Raw genomic sequence first — 21,804 nt, 5'->3', positions numbered from 1 at the left:
ATAGAGAGTAAAGCAGCTGTGTATATACACCAAAGGTGATACTCCTCTCAGTGTATGCCTTCTGTATTTTTTTTTACTATGCTTGCCCTCTCGTAAAGCAGCTATACAAGGAGGGTGTTAATATGCTGGAGCAAGATGCGAGGTGCAACAACTCAAGACATCGTCCTGGGTAAGCGGGAAACCACCAGTTGAAGTATGTCTGGAGCTGGGCCAGAGGTTAGCAATAGAGTTGTAGAAGATATTCTCTGCACATGTTTCTTCAATGTCTTGCTAATGTGTATCATTAATATGATGACCTAATTAATCTAAAATCAATAACGTTTGAAATTTCTACATGAAGCTTTAAAAGACTGACACTGGACACAACGTTGGGAAACTGACGTAATAGGAACGACAGGTTGCCTATCATACCTGCCTGACGGAACCTAGCATGTAAATTAAAAAAAAATATAATCTCGATGTCTTTGAGCAAATTAAAACTGATTTATAAAAATCAAATCTGTCTGTATTCTTCACAGAGAAGGATGATAGATAAGATCATTCTTATAATCAAATTTATTTCAGAATTTTTGAACATACATAATTACATAATGAAAGATTGTAAATGATAATCATAAAATGTATATATAAATATGTCGTGCCGAATAGGTAAAAACTTGCTGTTTTGGCTTATGCTTGCCGAACAAGGCAAGCAAAAATTTGTGTATGCAATAATTTCGCAAAAATCATTCTGAACTTAACGAAAAAATATATTTCATTGTGTATGTTTATTATTAAATTATTGTCAACTCATGTAAAATATATTTAGTTGGATTAGGCTAAATTAAACTGCGCTTGTTATAATAAGGCCAGGTAAGTTTTCTAAGGTTCTTTTGGTACTAAATTATTAATTTTTGCATTAACCTCAATGAAAAAATATATCTTTAAGTGCATAAGAGAAATTTTTTAGAAAGGACTTAATTTTTAATGAGTTCTTGTTAATTGACCAATTTTACCTGTTCGGCACTACACACACACACACACACACACACACACACACACACACACACACACACACACACACACACACACACACACAAATATATATATATATATATATATATATATATCTATATATTTGTGTGTGTGTGTGTGTGTGTGTGTGTGTGTGTGTGTGTGCAGACTTTACTGACTGGCCACATAAAATTGGCTACAGAAACATATTTTGAACCTAATTAAAGTGAAATTTTGTCGATTTCGAATGCACTTGTGAAGGGGAAATCTTAGGTGAATATATAATCTTCGTGAACACAAGGTGTTTCCCGAAGAGCCAGTTGTTACTGAAACTAATGATAATGTTGACACAGTTGTTATGGATCACTCGGGAATGGACAGAATAAATATTTTTTTTGTAGTGGACACAACGGACATGCTTGGAAAAAGACACTAGTGTGTACAGTCCAGGACAATTAGGAAACGTTTGGCCACGAGTGACTTCATCGTGTCTGTACACAAGTGTCAACTTTCCACAGTTTAAGAGAATCACCAAACCATCTGTCGTACACTCATGAAAGCCAGGCGTGTTGAGGATAAGAGACATAAGTGGAACATAATGCAATTTTACAGTGACGTTTCGCCCAGGCATTGAGCCTTACAAAGTCACAAATGTCGTCTATGATCCCATTATAAACTGCATTTGTCTCCTTTACCTCTCTTATCTATATTTTATGCCATTTCTCTCCGGGAGCTGAGAAGCAGAGATAGGAATAATGGGTCTCTCTCCATCTTAATTCTGGAAGACAGTCACGTGAGATCATATGGAGATAGTTTGGTGCTCCTGACCCCCTCGCTCCTACCCAGACATCATCTCCATGAACTCTGCAACGGTAATGAACAAAAAATTACCATGGCTAGGTAAAATTGGAAAAATACACATAGACTAGGAAAGAAAAGAGTTAAATTCCACAATAAAGTGATAAACAGTTATTACTTTGAACAATAAAGACACCAAAACTATTTTATTATTATTTATAATTATTTTTAATTGATAATTATTTTTAGTATTTATAATTTTATTATTGTTATTAATGCATTAAAAACTGCACCAAACCCTAATGATGTAATACAGATCCACGAGGCAAAATCTAGTTGACATCTGTTGAAAGAAGTGTAGAGAGAGAGAGAGAAAGAGAGAGAGAGAGAGAGAGAGAGAGAGTATCTCTCCAATAAGGTGAACACTAGCGAGGAGCCTGGCTCAGGAATGCCAGCTTAAGCTTAGAGTTAGGGAGACAAAGCCACAAGCTACAGATCAAGCTTTTTACGTGAGGTAACGTACCGCTTAATGTTAAGCTTTATCTACTCGACTTGATGACGCTCTACACAGCGGAATCGTGACTTTTTATCCTTTAGAGATTAAAGGTGTTCCTGACTGATATCCTCTGTCAGGAGACCTTGTTTGTTCAAACAAAACACCAGCCACTATATCTCACCATCAAAGTCGAGAGTGCCAGAGCCATCCTCGTCCACCTCCTCAATGATGTTGTCCAGGTCAGACTCCGTCAACCTGTTGTCCAGCTCTCGTAGGATCTCCCTCAAGACGTCGGTGGTGATGTAGCCGTCTCCTGGTAGTGGAAAAAATAAACACAAATGCAGTACAATGCGATCCTTTATTGACTACGTTTCGCCCACACAGTGGGCTTTATCAAGTCACAAACATAAAGCTCACTGTGTGGGCGAAACGTAGTTAATAAAGGTTCGCATTTTACTTCATTTGTGTTCATTTTCTCATCGATATTTTATACCATTTATCTCTGCCTGCTGGTAGTGATGGAGAGAATTATCAACAAATATTAGCAATGCTGATTGCTTTATCCTACAGCATTCTGGACATAGTCAATCCGTTCTGGACCTTGAACTAAGCTTAGCAGATCGTAGCTCCAATGTAACTATTATACATAACACGGTAGCCACAAACTGCTGGTTGTTCTCATCATGTAACTGTCATGTAGAATAGGGTATCTGCACTCTTTTGATGTTCCAAGAAAATCGTATGTCATAGGGGCGACTACATTACTACACACGTTTTATCCTTGGAGAAAATATCCAGATGAAGAGCAAGCTCTTATTGAGACAACGTTTCTCTCTGTGTTGATCTTTATCAAGACTTGATAAAGGCCTATAAAAGCGAAATATTGCTACAATAGAAGCTTGATCTGCACATATTTTCTTCGGCCGTGTTGGTAGTAGGTCTTTATAACCAGTTTGTCCTTTTATTGACAAGTAAGAGGTCCTAAACATTGAAGTATTTACCTCCCTTGTCATAGATACGGAAGGCCTCCTTCAGCTCTGCCTTGAGAGCCTCCTCGTCCTCCTCAATTAGGAACTTAGCGGCCAGCTCCACGAACTCCTCAAACTCCAGCTCCCCGGATCCTGAGGAAGACAGGGAATGACTGATTATATTACTGTTCCAGACCCTGGCATAACCTTCGAAATCTGTAAATTGTTTAGGTGTAAACTCCGTGTATGAATCCAACAGTACTGCAATCGATAGGCTTTAAACGTGACAATCTAAACATGATTTTAGTAAAAATTCTCTTGTTAAGGAAACATTGGGAACATTTCTCAGGATTTCCCTATACTAACCTGTAGTTTTCCCCTTTTCTGTAATTACGAATAGTACCATCTATAAATCTAGCAAATGTAAACCTATCCTTTTGTACCATTAAAACTTTATGACAACGTGTCGGTCCTGCTTGGACCAAGAGACTTCTATATCACTGACAGTATATTTATGTGTGTAAAGTTATTGATGTCATAGCGGAATATGATCGAATTTTTATTATTGCCAGGTTAATTTCGTTTAGGCCATTACAATATCAGTGCTTGTGGGATTTTTTTCTAATGCTATAATATTCATCCTTGTGGGTGTTGGTACTTGTGCCTGGGGGCACTTCCTGTACCCTCCTCTATCCCTCCCTCACTCACTCCAGTGAAGGCGGTCCTCTGGGAACGTATTTGCTTGGACATCCTCCTCTTTTCTACAATTTTGCAAGCTCCTGATGTGTTGATTGCAACACGAAAGGCCTAAAGCTATCACTCTACTCCCCCGTGGTTAATTTGCACACACACACACACACACACACACACACACACACACACACACATATATATATATATATATATATATATATATATATATATATATATATATATATATATATAGGAAAGAGGGAAATTTTTTCCCAGTATATATATATATATATATATATATATATATATATACACACAAAGTATATATATATATAGAGATTGGTGGATGAATATATATATATATATATATATATATATATATATATATATATTCAGATATATATATATATATATATATATATATATTATATATGTATGTATATATATATATGTATATATATAATATAATATAGTTTGGAAGTTAGGAGGAGGTGCGGGATTACCAAAACTGTTGTCCAGAGGGCTGAGGAAGGGTTGTTGAGGTGGTTCGGACATGTAGAGAGAATGGAGCGAAACAGAATGACTTCAAGAGTGTATCAGTCTGTAGTGGAAGGAAGGCGGGGTATATATACATATATACATATATATACATGCTGTTGGAGTGTGATAACATTTATATATATATATACAGTGCCTGCACTCTGAAGGATATATATGTAGTGTATATATATATATATATAATCGGCCAGTATATATATATATATATATATATATATATATATATATATATATATATATATATATATATATATATATATATTTTTAAAAACTTTATAAAACTGGGTTGCTTAAATGTGCGTGGATGTAGTGCGGATGACAAGAAACAGATGATTGCTGATGTTATGAATGAAAAGAAGTTGGATGTCCTGGCCCTAAGCGAAACAAAGCTGAAGGGGGTAGGAGAGTTTCAGTGGGGGGAAATAAATGGGATTAAATCTGGAGTATCTGAGAGAGTTAGAGCAAAGGAAGGGGTAGCAGTAATGTTAAATGATCAGTTATGGAAGGAGAAAAGAGAATATGAATGTGTAAATTCAAGAATTATGTGGATTAAAGTAAAGGTTGGATGCGAGAAGTGGGTCATAATAAGCGTGTATGCACCTGGAGAAGAGAGGAATGCAGAGGAGAGAGAGAGATTTTGGGAGATGTTAAGTGAATGTATAGGAGCCTTTGAACCAAGTGAGAGAGTAATTGTGGTAGGGGACTTGAATGCTAAAGTAGGAGAAACTTTTAGAGAGGGTGTGGTAGGTAAGTTTGGGGTGCCAGGTGTAAATGATAATGGGAGCCCTTTGATTGAACTTTGTATAGAAAGTGGTAGTAGGTTGGTAGACAGCAACCGCCCAGGGAGGTACTACCGTCCTGCCAAGTGAGTGTAAAACGTAAGCCTGTAATTGTTTTACACGATGGTAGGATTGCTGGTGTTTTTTCTGTCTCATAAACATGCAAGGTTTCAGGTACGTCTTGCTACTTCTGCTTACACTTAGGTCACACTACACATACATGTACAAGCATATGTATACACACCCCTCTGGGTTTTCTTCTATTTTCTTACTAGCTCTTGTTCTTGTTTATTTCCTCTTATCTCCATGGGGAAGTGGAACAGAATTCTTCCTCCGTAAGCTATGCGTGTTGTAAGAGGCGACTAAAATGCCAGGAGCAAGGGGCTAGTAACCCCTTCTCCTGTATATATTAACCCCTTCTCCTGTATATATTACTAAATGTGAAAGGAGAAAATTTTGTTTTTCCTTTTGGGCCACCCCGCCTCGGTGTGATACGTCTGGTGTGTTGAAAGAGAAAGAATATATATATATATATAAATATATATATATATATATATATATATATATATATATATATATATATGTACGTATATATATATATATATATCTATATATATATATATATATATATATATATATATATATATATATGTATATATATATATCTATATATATATATACATACATACATGTATATATATATATACATATATATATATATATAGCTATATATATATATATACCGATATATATATATATATATATATATATATATATATATATATATATATATATATATATATATATATATATATATATATATATCGTGCCGAATAGGTAAAATTGGTCAATTACCAAGGACTCGTTTAAAATTTAGTCCTTTCTACAATTTTCTCTTATACGTTTAAAGATATATTTTTTCATTTATGTTAATGTAAAAATTAACAATTTTGTACCACAAGAACCTTACACTTACCTAACCTTATTATAACAAGCGCAATTTAATTTAGCCTAATCCAACAAATATATTTTACTTAAGTTTACAATAATTTAACAATGAACACAATGAAATATATTTTTTTTCGTTAGGTTCAGCATGATTTTTGCGAAATTATTGCATACACAAATTTTCGTTTGCCTTATTCGGCAAGAAGAGGGTTGCTATTTAAGACAAAATAGCAAGTTTTACCTATTCGGCACGACATATATATAAGACGAAATCAACTTGCATTCTTAATGTCTCAACTTATGAACGAATTGTTTGTATAGAAATCAATAACAGAGAGGATGTTCATGGTCCTACACATGGTGGTACTGAGGCGGCTCAGAGATCATAAAACCTGACAGACTACGGTGCGGGTGGGGTTAGAACTCATGGCAAGTGAGTCGTACAATTCCAGGATCGTGGCTTGTTTACACTCGTCTTATTACGATTTCGTGAGTTATAAAACCTGACTTCGTACCATAGAGAACTGTTTCCACTGTATGTGTAAATATTTGTAACTATCAGCGGTTTGTAAGTGAGACTGTCTGTATGGTATTTTTTGGCAGTCTCGAACCAGGACAAAATACGCCAGAGTCTGAAAACTCTCATGAGTAATTAAAAAAACTGACTTATATTCTTCTAAGATGCCAGATTAGTTTCGTGGACTTAGGCGATTAGTATAGTGTAGAGAGTGCATTTGTTTGGTGAGACGCTAATTGTCTATCTTTAGCTAATTTTGAGTAGTTAAAGTACGGTATAACCGACAAGTGGTAAACAGACACACCCAAACGAGAGGTTTATTCCATGTGTGTTTGTAATTCCGACAAGATGATGAACTAGACACATGTACAACTTCTGGGTATCTTTATTTTGTAGACATTTCGCCCATCAGTGGCTTTATCAGTGCAATACAGCGCACGTGGAAGTAAAAAATGAGGGACTGATTACCTCATTTTCGACCTCTGTAGTGCTCTATTTTACACTAATAAAGCCACTGGGTGGCGAAACGTCTACAGAATAAAGATACCCAGAAGTTGTACATGTGTCTAATTCATCAGTCCCATGTAGGTCTACCTACCAGTTCTAACAAGTTAAAACAACCCTGGTGTAATCAACAGGCTTAAAATATATAATAAACCAAGAGACCCAATCACGGCGTGATTGCGCACGCGGGTTTTGTTTTTCTTGAGCCGACATGAAGCAGTCCGAAGAACTTACCATCTTCGTCAGTCTCTGCGATGACCTCCTGAAGGTTCTTCTCTGAGATCTTGACGCCCATCATCCTCAAGATGGTGGAGACCGTGTCGGTGCCGATGGCTCCCTTCTTGTCCGTGTCGAAGGAGACGAAGGCCTTCTTGAGAGCTGTAAGATGTTATTGGACTCAGACGAAACTCGTTTGTGAGCTGGAATCAAGTGTGTCGCTTTGCTTTACAGGTTAAGAGCAAGTGTTTATGTGGTTGGAAAGTTAAATGATGTTAACATGGTGTTAGATTTATGTTGATATGGTGTGAATGTGATTGTTGTTTATGTGGTGTGAGATGGTAATTAACGTTTGTGGTGGGCAAGGACGGATCTGCTATGAAGCCGATGAAGCTTAAGCTTCAGGGCCCCTAATCCCGGAGGGCCCCCAGAAGCGACTTTAGCCCACGTTACTTAAAAAATTTGGGTCTTCTGTACGAGAAAGGATTGCAAAGGTCCCCCATAACAGTTCAAGCTTCAGGGCCCCAAAAATGTAGGTCTGCCACTGGTTGTGAGAGTCACAGATTTACATAGTGTGAGAAGGGAGTAATAAATATTAATGTGGCGTGAATGTTATTGATATTTATATGATGGGAAAGAATAATATGCAATAAGAGATGAACGTCTCGCAGTGTATATATATATATACACTTGAGAGATTAATTTTATTCCCTATTTGGTGATTAAAATATTTTTGACTGTAGTGAACAGGTGACATGCTGCCTTAATGACCTCTAGTTGCCAGGCTTGTAATTTAATTGTTCATTAGTGGTTAAAAGTAATAATGTTTTGGCTGCCTTGATGGCACAGAAAGGTTCTTGATCCAAGAAAATTGAAGCACCCCCTCCCCTTCCATGGATCAAATCTTATTACCCTCCTCTCCGTTGTCCAATTTCTGTGATTCTTGCTGGTACATAGTCTCCCTGGATATGTTTTAAAGTTCTTCCTTATGCACCAGGGCTTAGGGGTAAAGGAAACTACTGTTGAGATCTGGCAGTAAATACTCCACCAGGTAAGATCTACCAGCAAGCAGGAACCTCACTGGTAAGACCTGGCAATGAGAAGCTGTACTTGGTAACACCTACCAGCAAGCAGGACCCTCACTGGTATGACCTGGCAATGAGAAGCTGTACTAGGTAACACCTACCAGCAAGCAGGAACCTCACTGGTATGACCTGGCAATGAGAAGCTGTACTTGGTAACACCTACCAGCAAGCAGGACCCTCACTGGTATGACCTGGCAATGAGAAGCTGTACTAGGTAACACCTACCAGCAAGCAGGACCCTCACTGGTATGACCTGGCAATGAGAAGCTGTACTAGGTAACACCAGTAAGCCTGGCAATGAGAAGCTGTACTAGGTAACACCTACCAGCAAGCAGGACCCTCACTGGTATGACCTGGCAATGAGAAGCTGTACTAGGTAACACCTACCAGCAAGCAGGAACCTCACTGGTAAGACCTGGCAATGAGAAGCTGTACTTGGTAACACCAGTAAGCAGGAGCTTCACTAGGTGAGCCTGGTTGCAATACATACCATCAATCTGATCAGCGTCTAGTGAATCCTGCAAACAAGACTTCGTGTTAGCCAGACAACAAAAGCAACAATAGCGTTAGCCAAAAAAAAAAACAAAATAAGATAATGCAAAATAAAATCCTTAAATAGCGGGCTATTATGTAATAAATTAATACTGGGAAAAAATGAAAATAAAATGTGCTGTTTTAGGCATAATAGAAGCGAAATTAGTTGATAAATAATGGTCCAGTGAAATTAAATAATGAACAAAGGAGGTATGGAAAAGTAGAAAATAATATATTTGAGGTTTTAGTGCTGTTGATGATGCCGTTGATGGTGCTGTTGATGCTGCTACTGATGCTGCTTCTGCTGCTGCTTCTGCTTCTGCTGCTGCTGCTGCTGCTGCTGCTGCTGCTGCTGCTGCTGCTGCTGCTGCTGTCGGTGCTACATACTTCAAGATGGGCACGACATATGTCGTATTTTGCCGATACTCTTCAAAACCAGTCTTTACATTCACTCATCCAGCCTTCGCTCCAAAGGTTGTACAGTGTGAGGTTAACCCCTCTGTCCTCAGAGTCTGTTCTCACTTTCCGGTCTTTTTTTTCCACCTATCCCCATTGTAATTCCTGCGATTGAATTCCAGTAGCCACTTGTGTGATCAGTTCTGCATTGTGTTCAGGTCCGGTTGTAACCATTCCCTGTCCTTTCCAGCTTTTATTTTTCCTCTTTTATTATACATTATTCGTGAATGAGAATACATAGTTATTGTTGCTCTGTGGGTCATTCGTTAATACCAGAAACAATGCTGATCTTAATACCGATCCTTGTGGAACCCCACTTGTTACACCTGCCCATTCTGGCGTGTGTGTGTGTAGCTGAGTTTATAACGAGATGAAACCCTCTGGTAAGTGTTTCTGTAACATTCCTCAAGAAAGTAATTTGAAAATAACATTGAAAATTTCATCAACCATTTAGGAGCCATTTAAAAACATAAGTGCCATTGCCACAACTCCTCGCAAAAGATAAGATGTTCCACATACACCAACACTATTTAATGATCTAGGAATTTAAGACTTGGGCTTAAGTAATGTCCAAGAAAACACTCACACCCGGTACAACTTGACAAGTGTGGAGATAAAGACACATGTAACAAAATAAACTTTCACCCTGACAACAGGTCATTCTAAAAGAAAACTTAAAAGGCTTGACAAAAAGGCTCCGCTGAAAGTGAAATAATGTCACAGTAAAAGGTTGACATGCTACACATGTCTCCATCATTACAGAAACAATGATTTCGTCCTCTCGGGGAACTACGTCTCGCCCCCTAACATCCTCGACTCTTACAAAACATCAGAAAGTGAAATCATGTCACAGCGAAAGATGGTCATTGTTAAACATGTCTCCGTCTTCACAGAAACGATGCTTTTGGCCTCTCAAGGCGCTAGTTTCACTCCCTAACATCTTCGACTCTAGCAAAACATCAGAACTTCATCTGCCTTACACAAGAAAACAGACTTCCCCTTTTTACCGCAGACAAAACCTTAATGTAAGATACACAATCTAGTCCCCCGGCCATTCATCAGAGCAGATCTGACTCCGGTCAAAGCAGCGCTGCCACAACATTACAATAAATTACCAGCGAGCACAGATTCTGTAAAAAGAAAAAAATAATGGCTGCCACAACACGCGCACTTTACGAGAAGAATCACCGAGGCGAAACGAAGACTTATAAACAGAGGTTACTGTAGCCAGGATGAAATACTTAACTTGCAGTCGTGATTACAGTACTTTATCTCGGTTAATGTTTTTTCTAGTTACCCGTGGCTATTATGTCTTCGATGATAGGTAAAGGGACATGTGCTTAACAAAGCTCCTGGAGAGCGAAACGTTACCACAATAAAATGTCACATTAGTTGCTCTTGTGTCCTTTTACCTAACATATTGTCGGTAATTCTACCAACATTAATACTGTGTCTTTGATACACTCGCAGTGTGCTGCTGACTTATTCTGGATGGTAGTGACATTGTGAGAGACCGATAGTGATATGTGGCAATGCTTTCCTAGAGTTACATGGTGAGAACTTCCCCAGTGTATGGTCATCCTGTTCTATACAGGAATTTTACACACACACACACACACTGTATATATATATATATATATATATATATATATATATATATATATATATATATATATATATATATATATATATATATATATGTGTGTGTGTGTGTGTGTGTGTGTGTGTGTGGATTGTTGACAATTTTGTCTGTACAGACGAGTTTTTTTTGTTTTACACTAGCGGGGTCTCTGTTTCACCTAGGAGTAGGAAGTAGTTACCTGGTACCTAGGTACCTGGTACATAATTACCTGGTACATAATTACCTGGGTACGTAGTCAGTGACATTCTGGAGAAAGAAACTTGAAAAGGATCTAAACAGCTTCCTTGAACCGTCAACCTTCCGGGGTTACTGATACCTGGAAAGGCTTCTTTATTTCCTACCTCCTTTTTTTTTCTCCTTCCACCCATACTTTCTTTTCTTTCCATCAATGCTTTTCTTCTTCTTCTTCTTCTTCCTCTATGTACGTTACTCGATTATCACTTCTTCCCTATGTTCTTGCAGTACAGCAAATAAACCTGTGGCTTTACCACACTGCAGTAACACGATATACACAGGGAACTGCTAAGTACACAGGAGAATACAACACACACACACTTACCATGTCAACACGTATTGGGTAGGGAGGAGAGAGGAGCAGCAGCAGCAGCAGCAACAGCTAGAAGACCAATGTCTAACGTGACCAGAGTTCTGACACCCAGTGGAACCTCACTCCGCCCACCACTGACTTTTATTTCCAACTATTTTTACATGATGCAAAAATCCTCAACCTGACAACTTCCTCCCTCCCCCCCTTTTGCAGCTGCCCTTTTCTGCCCCCTCCTCCTAACGTCCCCCTTCCCTCCTACCACCACAACCCACGCCTCATGGTATCCAATCCAAGCCCGCCTCGTCGCAAAACCAAAATATATATTTGTTTACAGTCGCTTTCCAAGGTGTTTCGGGGAGAGGGACGCCATTCTCAGTGTCCCCTTTGATGTAGGGGAACCTTCACGGATATATGGAAGCATCACGCAACCGGAAAAACTGTCATAATCCAGAAAAAAGTACAACTTGTCAGTCATTAGGGAAGACGTAGGGAGACGTGTCAAATTATCCAGTAAGAACCAGGATGAACTGTCATTCTGCCAAGTCGGTTAAGTTTGTCACTCTATCAGGTCTGTCACTCTAGCAGGTCTGTCACTCTAGCAGGTCTGTCACTAGCAGGTTTGTCACTCTAGCAGGTTGTCACTAGCAGGTCTGTCACTCTAGCAGGTATATCACTCTAGCAGTTCTGTCACTCTAGCAGGCCTGTCACTCTATCAGGTCTGTCACTCTAGCAGGTCTGTCACTCTAGCAGGTCTGTCACTCTAGCAGGTCTGTCACTAGCAGGTCTGTCACTCTAGCAGGTCTGTCACTCTAGCAGGTCTGTCACTAGCACGTCTGTCACTCTAGCAGGTCTGTCACTCTAGCAGGTCTGTCACTAGCAGGTCTGTCACTAGCAGGTCTGTCACTCTAGCAGGTCTGTCACTCTAGCAGGTCTGTCACTAGCAGGTCTGTCACTCTAGCAGGTCTGTCACTAGCAGGTCTGTCACTCTAGCAGGTCTGTCACTCTAGCAGGTCTGTCACTCTAGCAGGTCTGTCACTCTAGCAGGTCTGTCACTCTAGCAGGTCTGTCACTCTAGCAGGTCTGTCACTCTAGCAGGTCTGTCACTAGCAGGTCTGTCACTCTAACAGGTCTGTCACTCTAGCAGGTCTGTCACTCTAGCAGGTCTGTCACTCTAGCAGGTCTGTCACTCTAGCAGGTCTGTCACTCTAGCAGGTCTGCCACTCTAGCAGGTCTGTCACTCTAGCAGGTCTGTCACTCTAGCAGGTCTGTCACTCTAGCAGGTCTGTCACTCTAGCAGGTCTGTCACTCTAGCAGGTCTGTCACTCTAGCAGGTCTGTCACTCTGGCAGGTCTGTCACTCTAGCAGGTCTGTCACTCTAGCAAGTCTGTCACTCTAGCAGGTCTGTCACTCTAGCAGATCTGTCACTAGCAGGTCTGTCACTAGCAGGTCTGTCACTTTAGCAGGTCTGTCACTCTAGCAGGTCTGTCACTCTAGCAAGTCTGTCACTCTAGCAGGTCTGTCACTCTATCAGGTCTGTCACTCTAGCCGGTCTGTCACTCTAGGAAGTCTGTCACTCTAGCAGGTCTGTCACTCTAGCAGGTCTGTCACTCTAGCAGATCTGTCACTCTAGCAGGTCTGTCACTCTAGCAGGTCTGTCACTCTAGCAGGTCTGTCACTAGCAGGTCTGTCACTCTAGCAGGTCTGTCACTCTAGCAGGTCTGTCACTCTAGCAGGTCTGTCACTCCACCAGGTCTGTCACTCTAGCAGGTCTGTCACTTTAGCAGGTCTGTCACTCTAGCAGGTCTGTCACTCTAGCAGGTCTGTCACTCTAGCAGGTCTGTCACTAGCAGGTCTGTCACTAGCAGGTCTGTCACTAGCAGGTCTGTCACTCTAGCAGGTCTGTCACTCTAGCAGGTCTGTCACTCTAGCAGGTCTGTCACTCTAGCAGGTCTGTCACTAGCAGGTCTGTCACACTAGCAGGTCTGTCACTCTAGCAGGTCTGTCACTCTGGCAGGTCTATCACTCTAGCAGGTCTGTCACTAGCAGGTCTGTCACTAACAGGTCTGTCACTAGCAGGTGTGTCACTCTAGCAGGTGTGTCACTCTAGCAGGTCTGTCACTAGCAGGTCTGTCACTCTAGCAGGTCTATCACTCTAGCAGGTCTGTCACTCTAGCAGGTCTGTCACTAGCAGGTCTGTCACTAGCAGGTCTGTCACTCTAGCAGGTCTGTCACTAGCAGGTGTGTCACTAGCAGGTCTGTCACTCTAGCAGGTCTGTCACTAGCAGGTCTGTCACTCTAGCAGGTCTGTCACTAGCAAGTCTGTCACTAGCAGGTCTGTCACTCTAGCAGGTGTGTCACTCTGGCAGGTCTGTCACTCTAGCAGGTCTGTCACTCTAGCAGGTCTGTCACTCTAGCAGGTCTGTCACTCTAGCAGGTCTGTCACTAGCAGGTCTGTCACTCTAGCAGGTCTGTCACTAGCAGGTCTGTCACTCTAGCAGGTGTGTCACTCTAGCAGGTGTGTCACTCTAGCAGGTCTGTCACTTTAGCAGGTCTGTCACTAGCAGGTCTGTCACTCTAGCAGGTCTGTCACTCTAGCAGGTCTGTCACTCTAGCAGGTCTGTCACTAGCAGGTCTGTCACTCTAGCAGGTCTGTCACTCTAGCAGGTCTGTCACTCTAGCAGGTCTGTCACTAGCAGGTCTGTCACTCTAGCAGGTCTGTCACTCTAGCAGGTCTGTCACTCAAGCAGGTCTGTCACTTTAGCAGGTCTGTCACTAGCAGGTCTGTCACTCTAGCAGGTCTGTCACTCTAGCAGGTCTGTCACTCTAGCAGGTCTGTCACTTTAGCAGGTCTGTCACTAGCAGGTCTGTCACTCTAGCAGGTCTGTCACTAGCAGGTCTGTCACTCTAGCAGGTCTGTCACTCTAGTAGGTCTGTCACTAGCAGGTCTGTCACTCTAGCAGGTCTGTCACTCTAGCAGGTCTGTCACTCTAGCAGGTCTGTCACTCTAGCAGGTCTGTCACTCTAGCAGGTGTGTCACTCTAGCAGGTGTGTCACTCTAGCAGGTCTGTCACTTTAGCAGGTCTGTCACTAGCAGGTCTGTCACTCTAGCAGATGTGTCACTAGCAGGTCTGTCACTTTAGCAGGTCTGTCACTTTAGCAGGTCTTTCACTAGCAGGTCTATCACTCTAGCAGGTGTGTCACTCTAGCAGGTCTGTCACTTTAGCAGGTCTGTCACTAGCAGGTCTGTCACTCTAGCAGATGTGTCACTAGCAGGTCTGTCACTTTAGCAGGTCTGTCACTTTAGCAGGTCTGTCACTCTAGCAGGTCTATCACTCTAGCAGGTCTGTCACTCTAGCAGGTCTGTCACTCAAGCAGGTCTGTCACTCTAGAAGGTCTGTCACTAGCAGGTGTGTCACTCTAGCAGGTCTGTCACTCTAGCAGGTCTGTCACTCTATCAGGTCTGTCACTCTAGCAGGTCTGTCACTCTAGCAGGTGTGTCACTAGCAGGTGTGTCATTAGCAGGTCTCTCACTCTAGCAGGTCTGTCACTAGCAGGTCTGTCACTAGCAGGTCTCTCACTCTAGCAGGTCTGTCACTCTAGCAAGTCTGTCACTCTAGCAGGTCTGTCACTCAAGCAGGTCTGTCACTAGCAGGTCTGTCACTAGCAGGTCTGTCACTCTAGCAGGTCTATCACTCTAGCAGGTCTGTCACTTTAGCAGGTCTGTCACTCTAGCAGGTCTGTCACTCTAGCAGGTCTGTCACTTTAGCAGGTCTGTCACTAGCAGGTCTGTCACTCTAGCAGGTCTGTCACTCTAGCAGGTCTGTCACTCTAGCAGGTGTGTCACTAGCAGGTGTGTCACTAGCAGGTCTCTCACTCTAGCAGGTCTGTCACTAGCAGGTCTGTCACTAGCAGGTCTCTCACTCTAGCAGGTCTGTCACTCTAGCAAGTCTGTCACTCTAGCAGGTCTGTCACTCAAGCAGGTCTGTCACTAGCAGGTCTGTCACTAGCAGGTCTGTCACTCTAGCAGGTCTATCACTCTAGCAGGTCTGTCAATTTAGCAGGTCTGTCACTCTAGCAGGTCTGTCACTCTAGCAGGTCTGTCACTCTAGCAGGTCTGTCACTCTAGCAGGTCTGTCACTCTAGCAGGTCTGTCACTCTAGCAGGTCTGTCACTAGCAGGTCTGTCACTAGCAGGTCTGTCACTCTAGCAGGTCTGCCACTCTAGCAGGTGTGTCACTCTAGCAGGTCTGTCACTCTAGCAGGTGTGTCACTCTAGCAGGTCTGTCACTCTAGCAGGTCTGTCACTCTAGCAGGTGTGTCACTCTAGCAGGTCTGTCACTCTAGCAGGTCTGTCACTTTAGCAGGTCTGTCACTAGCAGGTCTGTCACTCTAGCAGATGTGTCACTAGCAGGTCTGTCACTCTAGCAGGTCTGTCACTTTAGCAGGTCTGTCACTAGCAGGTCTGTCACTCTAGCAGGTCTGTCACTCTAGCAGGTCTGTCACTCAAGCAGGTCTGTCACTCTAGAAGGTCTGTCACTAGCAGGTGTGTCACTCTAGCAGGTCTGTCACTCTATCAGGTCTGTCACTCTAGCAGGTTTGTCACTCTATCAGGTGTGTCACTAGCAGGTGTGTCACTAGCAAGTCTGTCACTCTAGCAGGTCTGTCACTAGCAGGTCTGTCACTCTAGCAGGTCTGTCACTCTAGCAGGTCTGTCACTCTAGCAGGTCTGCTGATAACAGTAACCTCGTCTTCCTGCATCATACAGTGACGGAAAAAAAAATTATTAACTGTATACATTTCAAGTTTATTCTGGCGAAATTTAACGAAATTACGTGAACAGATTAAGGCCTCGTAGTAAATATGTATTTTTGTTTTACGGGAGAAGCGCTAAACCTGTATTGGTCGTAAAGCGCCTGTGTGGGGGGAGGGATGGTGTATGGGGGAGGGGAGAAATGTAAGATAATCAGGTTTGATCGGAGGAAGTGTGTCCTGACGCGGGTCTTAGTCATATGATGACCAGCAGCTAGAGCTTTTGGTCATCTGACAGAGGCCTTCCGCCGGCTTACCCCTCCACCCTTCCTTTAAGTATTATGATTATAACCATAAAAAATTATATCTTTTACTAACGGTAGGGTCACTAAACAGGCCACGGAACGGCTGGGATTTGAAACATTGAGTCTCAAAACGCTTGTGTTTATTCGGCCGATGTTACCGTCAGACAACTTCCTCCCTGTTAGGTTGCTGGCTAAAATTTAGTTATACTCGGTTAATCTAGAATAACTGAGATTTTTCCTAATCAAAAGTAACCTGGGAAGAATTAGAAACGTGCAAAATCTGGGCATCTTTATTTGTAGACGTTTCGCCCTCCAGTGGCTTTAGGAACCCAGTACAAGGACATAATCTGATAAAGCCACTGGTTGGCTAAACGTCTACAAATAAAGATACCCAGATGTTGCACATGTGTCTAATTCTCCATACTGTCGAGACTGTATACCACATGTGTACAAAAGTAACGTAGCTTAATAGGGAGACTCTGAGAACGTAATGTAATGCTTTAGAAAATAAACGTTAGGATCAAGGGGCAGGATTTTGCGGGAAATCACTGAGGGTCATAATATGCACAGGTGAATGGAAGGGGGGAGGGGTTATGAGGTTTAATCCGAGGAAGGGGAGGAGAGCTTCAGTTCTTTGGATTAATAGCTCCGTCATCAATGTCAATGATCAAAGAGAAGGGAAGAGTTGGCCTGAGTGGTAGGGGGTGGCCCTGAGTGGTAGGGGGTGGGCCTGAGTGGTAGGGGGTGGGCCTGAGTGCTAGGGGGTGGGCCAGAGTGCTAGGGGGTGGCCAGAGTGCTAGGGGGTGGGCCAGAGTATTAGGGAGTGGGCCAGAGTGCTAAGGGGTGGGACTGAGGGGTGGGGGCGGGCCTGGGTGCTAGGGGATGGCCAGTGTGCTAGGGGGGGTGGGCCAGAGTGTTAGGGAGTGGGCCAGAGTGCTAGGGGGGTGACCAATGTGCTAGGTTGTGGCCAGAGTGCTAGGGGGTGGGCCAGAGTGTTAGGGAGTGGGCCAGAGTGCTAGGGAGTGGGTCAAAGTGTTAGGAAGTGGTTAAGAGTGCTAGGTAGTGGACCAGGTGAGAATAAGTAGACCAGGTGAGCTAGGTGAACCTAGGTGAACTAGGGACTGAGGTGCCAGGTGAGGCGGGATCGTGCATATATTACCATCAAAACAACGTTAACTGACCCAGGTGTATTCAAAAGCCGTCGATTTGACGAAAAGACAAAAAACATATTACATATCAAGCTTTTAGTGGTACAACGTTTCGCTCTGTGAAGAACTTTCTCAAGTGACGACAAGGCTCCAACTGGGAGAAATGTTGTTGAAAATGTTGTTGAAAATTTTTTAGAAAAGCGACAAGTTGAAGAATGAGACATTTAGGAATCTCTATAAAGTTTCCCAAATGTTGCACAAGTGTCCTGTTCTTCAATACAAGAGTCTCTCTGCAACTTGTGACACGCACTAAGATCAAACGACAGGGATGCAAAAGCTATTCAGCTCTTGCAGAGACACAAACACGTGGAACGATGGTTAAAAGTTAGTTATTTTTTATTCCTGTCAAACTGATCGAGTAATGGCCAAGCAAGAAGCGCAGTCAGAGTGAATTATAAAGACCGCTGTGTCTCAGACTCGAAGACCCGCTTTCTCCACTTCGCGCGGATAAAGGACTCGAAGTCCAGGTTTCAGATCGCATCGTGTGCAAGCTTTGTTTTATCAAAGGCTAGCACAGTAGTCAACAACAGCGAAATCTGTTTGCGGCAGTGGTTAAACCATGTTCCGCTTCAGGAGTACATACGCACACGTGGGGGTAACGTGTTTCGCAGGGAAGTACATACGTACAACTTGAGAATTCATGTGTGTGGCTGGGGAGATGTGTGTGTGTGTATATATATATATATATATATATATATATATATATATACATGCTAAGTAAATGTGATAGTAATTATGGACAAGGTAAATTATAGTGGAGAAATGAATATGTTATTAGAAGACAGGCGTACTTATGTACCCATTAAGCCTTAGTGATGGGATCCAGTCTCCTACAGAGTAATGGATTCCGGACTCTTACAGAGTGATGAAATCCAATCTCCTTGAGTAGTGTCCTAATTAGAGGGCTGGATTCCGAGGCTTCATAAAGCGATTGGATTTAAATCCTTACAGAAGATACATATTCAAAGTTCGAACTGCGTTCATATATTCTTAAAATAAAGGTTAATTAAAACAAGCTGACAAGTTTGTGACTTTATTTGTCGTTCTTAAACAGTAAAGCAGAACCATATTTGAACACTGAGTTAACATGAACTTGGAAGAATAATGCTTTACAAAACTTATAATGTAAACAACGTAAAACTAGTATTAATGTGGAAAAAAATGAAACAAAAACTGCCGTAGTATGTGTTTAATGTTGTTGCCACAGATGTGATAACTCGGTACTGACTCACTGAGAAAGAGACAAATGACACAGGCGGTAAAAATCTATTTGTTGGCAGTTCCAGAAAAGCGCCAGAAAACTAAAGAAAAAAAAAAGTCTGCGTTTACCCCTATTGTTAAACTTTCTTTTCCTTTCCCTCCCGGAGGAAACGTCTTGCTCAGGTCTGCTCCTCTAGTAGTTTAGTATTTCTGGTTGGTAGAGACGAGCTGTCACCAACTTACATCCACATTTTAGTGTTTTTTTTTTTTTTTGGTCGTGTTATAGGTCGTTTAAGTGTCCAGTCCCGTGACTTGTACATTGGTTGCTTCAAGAAACAAACTGGTTATATTCACAACGTTAAGTGTTCATAGCCAGGAGATGCTCTTCACTGAGATGGTTGATTACTGTTGCTGTCAACGGCTTCAGACGATTTCTTCACGTTCTTGCAGTTTCTTGCGTTGATGTAGCTCCTATCTGGTAACGTAACTCCTAACACACTGATTGGATAAGATCACCAAAGACGCCAGGATGTCAGAGTAAAGTAGAGACGAAGGTGGCGCAATACTAAGGCAAAGTTGGCGAAAATAATTTTTTTGATAAGGGAGATGTTATTAGCCGGTCATCATCTCCATGAACTCTGAAAATGAGAACGGGAATGTGGATTGAGGAGCGAGTGAAGGTGGTCAAGGCTGGCAAGGAGAGTTTGAAGGTGCTCTTGTAGCCATGAGAGTCTAGGAGAAGGTAGTGTTGGGAGACTGTGATGGAAGCTAGGTGAGTGTAGAAGGAGTGAAGGAGGAGGAGAAGGAGTTAAGGTGAATCAGGAGCGAGTGGTGAGTAATATGAGATGCCAGAACAGAGGAAGAGAGGTTAACCAGCCATCATCGCCATGAACTCTGAAATGAAGACGAGAAAGGCAGTATAGTAGACAGACACGTGAGAGGTAAAGATACATAGATATCTCACACACGTAAAGCCAGAATCTCCTCACGTTACCAGACGACCCTTGAGAAGACTGGTAACCTGAAACAAATCCCAGGAACTTACGTGAGATACCCTGGCAGCTGTAACACACAGGTCTGTTATCAAGTATCAAAGCACATACAATGCACATTAGGCAACTGCTGTATTGATACATATTTAAAGGCAAGATTTACAGAGACGTATGGTAGGAGGACTCCATAGGCACGACAAACCTTTTGCTCTAAGCAGTTTTTTTTTTCAAGTTTAAAGCGAAATGTAATCTATAAACGAAAGTTTATTCTGCATATGGTGTCTTTCTACCATGTATAGAGACATACTGGAAATCTCACAAGTGCGCATGAGACTCTAGAGATAGTCTTATACGTACAAAAATTACACATACACGGAGATACAAGAGAGCTTGGTGGCTACAGTCATGATGAGGCACATTATATTAGATATCTCACAAATACACCCAAGTGAGACATAATGGTGGATATATATACTAGAAATCGCACAGGTATACAAAAAAAAGAGACATTGATCGCAACAGCGTATTGAAAAACAATAATAGTGAAAAAAACGTAACAGTGAGAGATACAGGTGACTACAGCTGCATTATGACATAAGAGAACCTCACTGTTCCAGACAGAGGCAACTGTAAATACACATTTAAGCACTTACAAGGTACAGAAATACACGATGGAGCTGCAAAGAAAGTTTCCTAACAAATACCTAAGACAAGAACACTTATGTTTGCTCATTGATAGAGCAGAAACAGACTTATTATACTCAGCAAGCCACGTTGCTTCGTTCTGTTGCTGGAAATAAGCAGAACTTGGAAATAAACGCGAGTATACGAAGGGGAAGCCGAGAGGCGGTTCACAGATAGCATAGCATCACAATACACAGTTATATAGATAAAAGAAGCATAGGTGAGGCACATCTTCCTGGACTGCAAGCTAAAATGGATATGATACCGTAGCTCACTAGAGACAAATCCAGTAACTAGAAGACAAGGCAGACACAGAAGATTTTCTGCAGCGGATGAACGAGTAACTGAGAGTTGAAAGATAGCAGTGAAGATGATATATCAGGCTAGGAGAAAATAGTGATTTGGTTCCCCACATGTATTAGTACTCGGACAGTAACTATTCGTATTACCAAAGAAATGAAGATGCTCTGACAGGATTGTGAGTAATATGTTGTATGTAAACAATTTACGGGAAGGAAGGAGTGGAGTCTCGTGTGTCTGCTGGCGATGGAAGTGTTGATGAAATACATAAGAAAAGAGGCGGCAGTAAACTTCATGAAGACTTGTGTAAGCTGCAGATGTTGTTCAGTAAAAGACTGCTGAGTTCAGCCTATTACATGTAAAAAAAAGTGAAGAAGGAAGACCAGAAACAGAGTACAGTCTAGTGGGTGAGAAGCTGCAAGTATCAATGACTGAATAATGATCTTGGGATTCAGACGTAAGTGTTTGGGATTCACATCATCAGTAATATTTCAGCGGCACATGTAAGATTAACAAAGCTCAGAATTGTCTTTAGAAACTTGAGCCAAGAATCCTTACTTAATATATACACGATATCGAGTATGTTTACCCCAGCATTAAGTCCCAGCCTGGTCATGTGTGTATAAAAACTAG

General features: G+C 41.8%; 2 protein-coding genes across 4 annotated transcripts in view; both read right to left on the bottom strand.

Moving 5' to 3' along the window:
- Window positions 1-540: 540 nt before the first annotated feature.
- On the bottom strand, window positions 541-11,882 carry LOC128700328 (troponin C, isotype gamma). Its single transcript, XM_053793437.2, has 6 exons — window positions 11,747-11,882; window positions 9,046-9,073; window positions 7,489-7,632; window positions 3,289-3,408; window positions 2,469-2,600; window positions 541-1,857 (listed from the first exon to the last, which is right to left on the bottom strand). The coding sequence occupies exons 1-6, from the start codon at window positions 11,747-11,749 to the stop codon at window positions 1,832-1,834; spliced, it is 453 nt and encodes a 150-aa protein (XP_053649412.2). The 5' UTR covers window positions 11,750-11,882; the 3' UTR covers window positions 541-1,831.
- Window positions 11,883-19,015: 7,133 nt separating this feature from the next.
- LOC128700327 (troponin C, isotype gamma) overlaps window positions 19,016-21,804 on the bottom strand; it is a 67,637-nt gene continuing 64,848 nt past the window's right edge. For 2 of the 3 annotated variants that reach the window (XM_053793433.2, XM_053793434.2), the window contains exon 6: window positions 19,016-20,089. In XM_053793433.2, coding sequence (XP_053649408.1) covers window positions 20,064-20,089 — 26 coding nt within the window. In that variant the 3' untranslated portion in view covers window positions 19,016-20,063. The remainder of the gene's footprint in view (window positions 20,090-21,804) is intronic. The other variant, XM_053793436.2, reaches the window with a different exon arrangement.

Source organism: Cherax quadricarinatus, chromosome 71, assembly GCF_038502225.1.
Source record: "Cherax quadricarinatus isolate ZL_2023a chromosome 71, ASM3850222v1, whole genome shotgun sequence".
Classification (NCBI taxonomy): domain Eukaryota; kingdom Metazoa; phylum Arthropoda; class Malacostraca; order Decapoda; family Parastacidae; genus Cherax; species Cherax quadricarinatus.
This window is presented reverse-complemented; position numbering and strand designations above follow the sequence as displayed.

What these genes read in the sequence shown, in the direction of transcription:
- LOC128700328 (XM_053793437.2), bottom strand. An exon ending in AGACGCTGATCAGATTGATG is followed by an intron (nt 7,633 to 9,045) that starts GTATGTATTGCA and finishes AACATCTTACAG; the next exon opens with CTCTCAAGAAGGCCTTCGTC. An exon ending in TGGCACTCTCGACTTTGATG is followed by an intron (nt 1,858 to 2,468) that starts GTGAGATATAGT and finishes TTACCGTTGCAG; the next exon opens with AGTTCATGGAGATGATGTCT.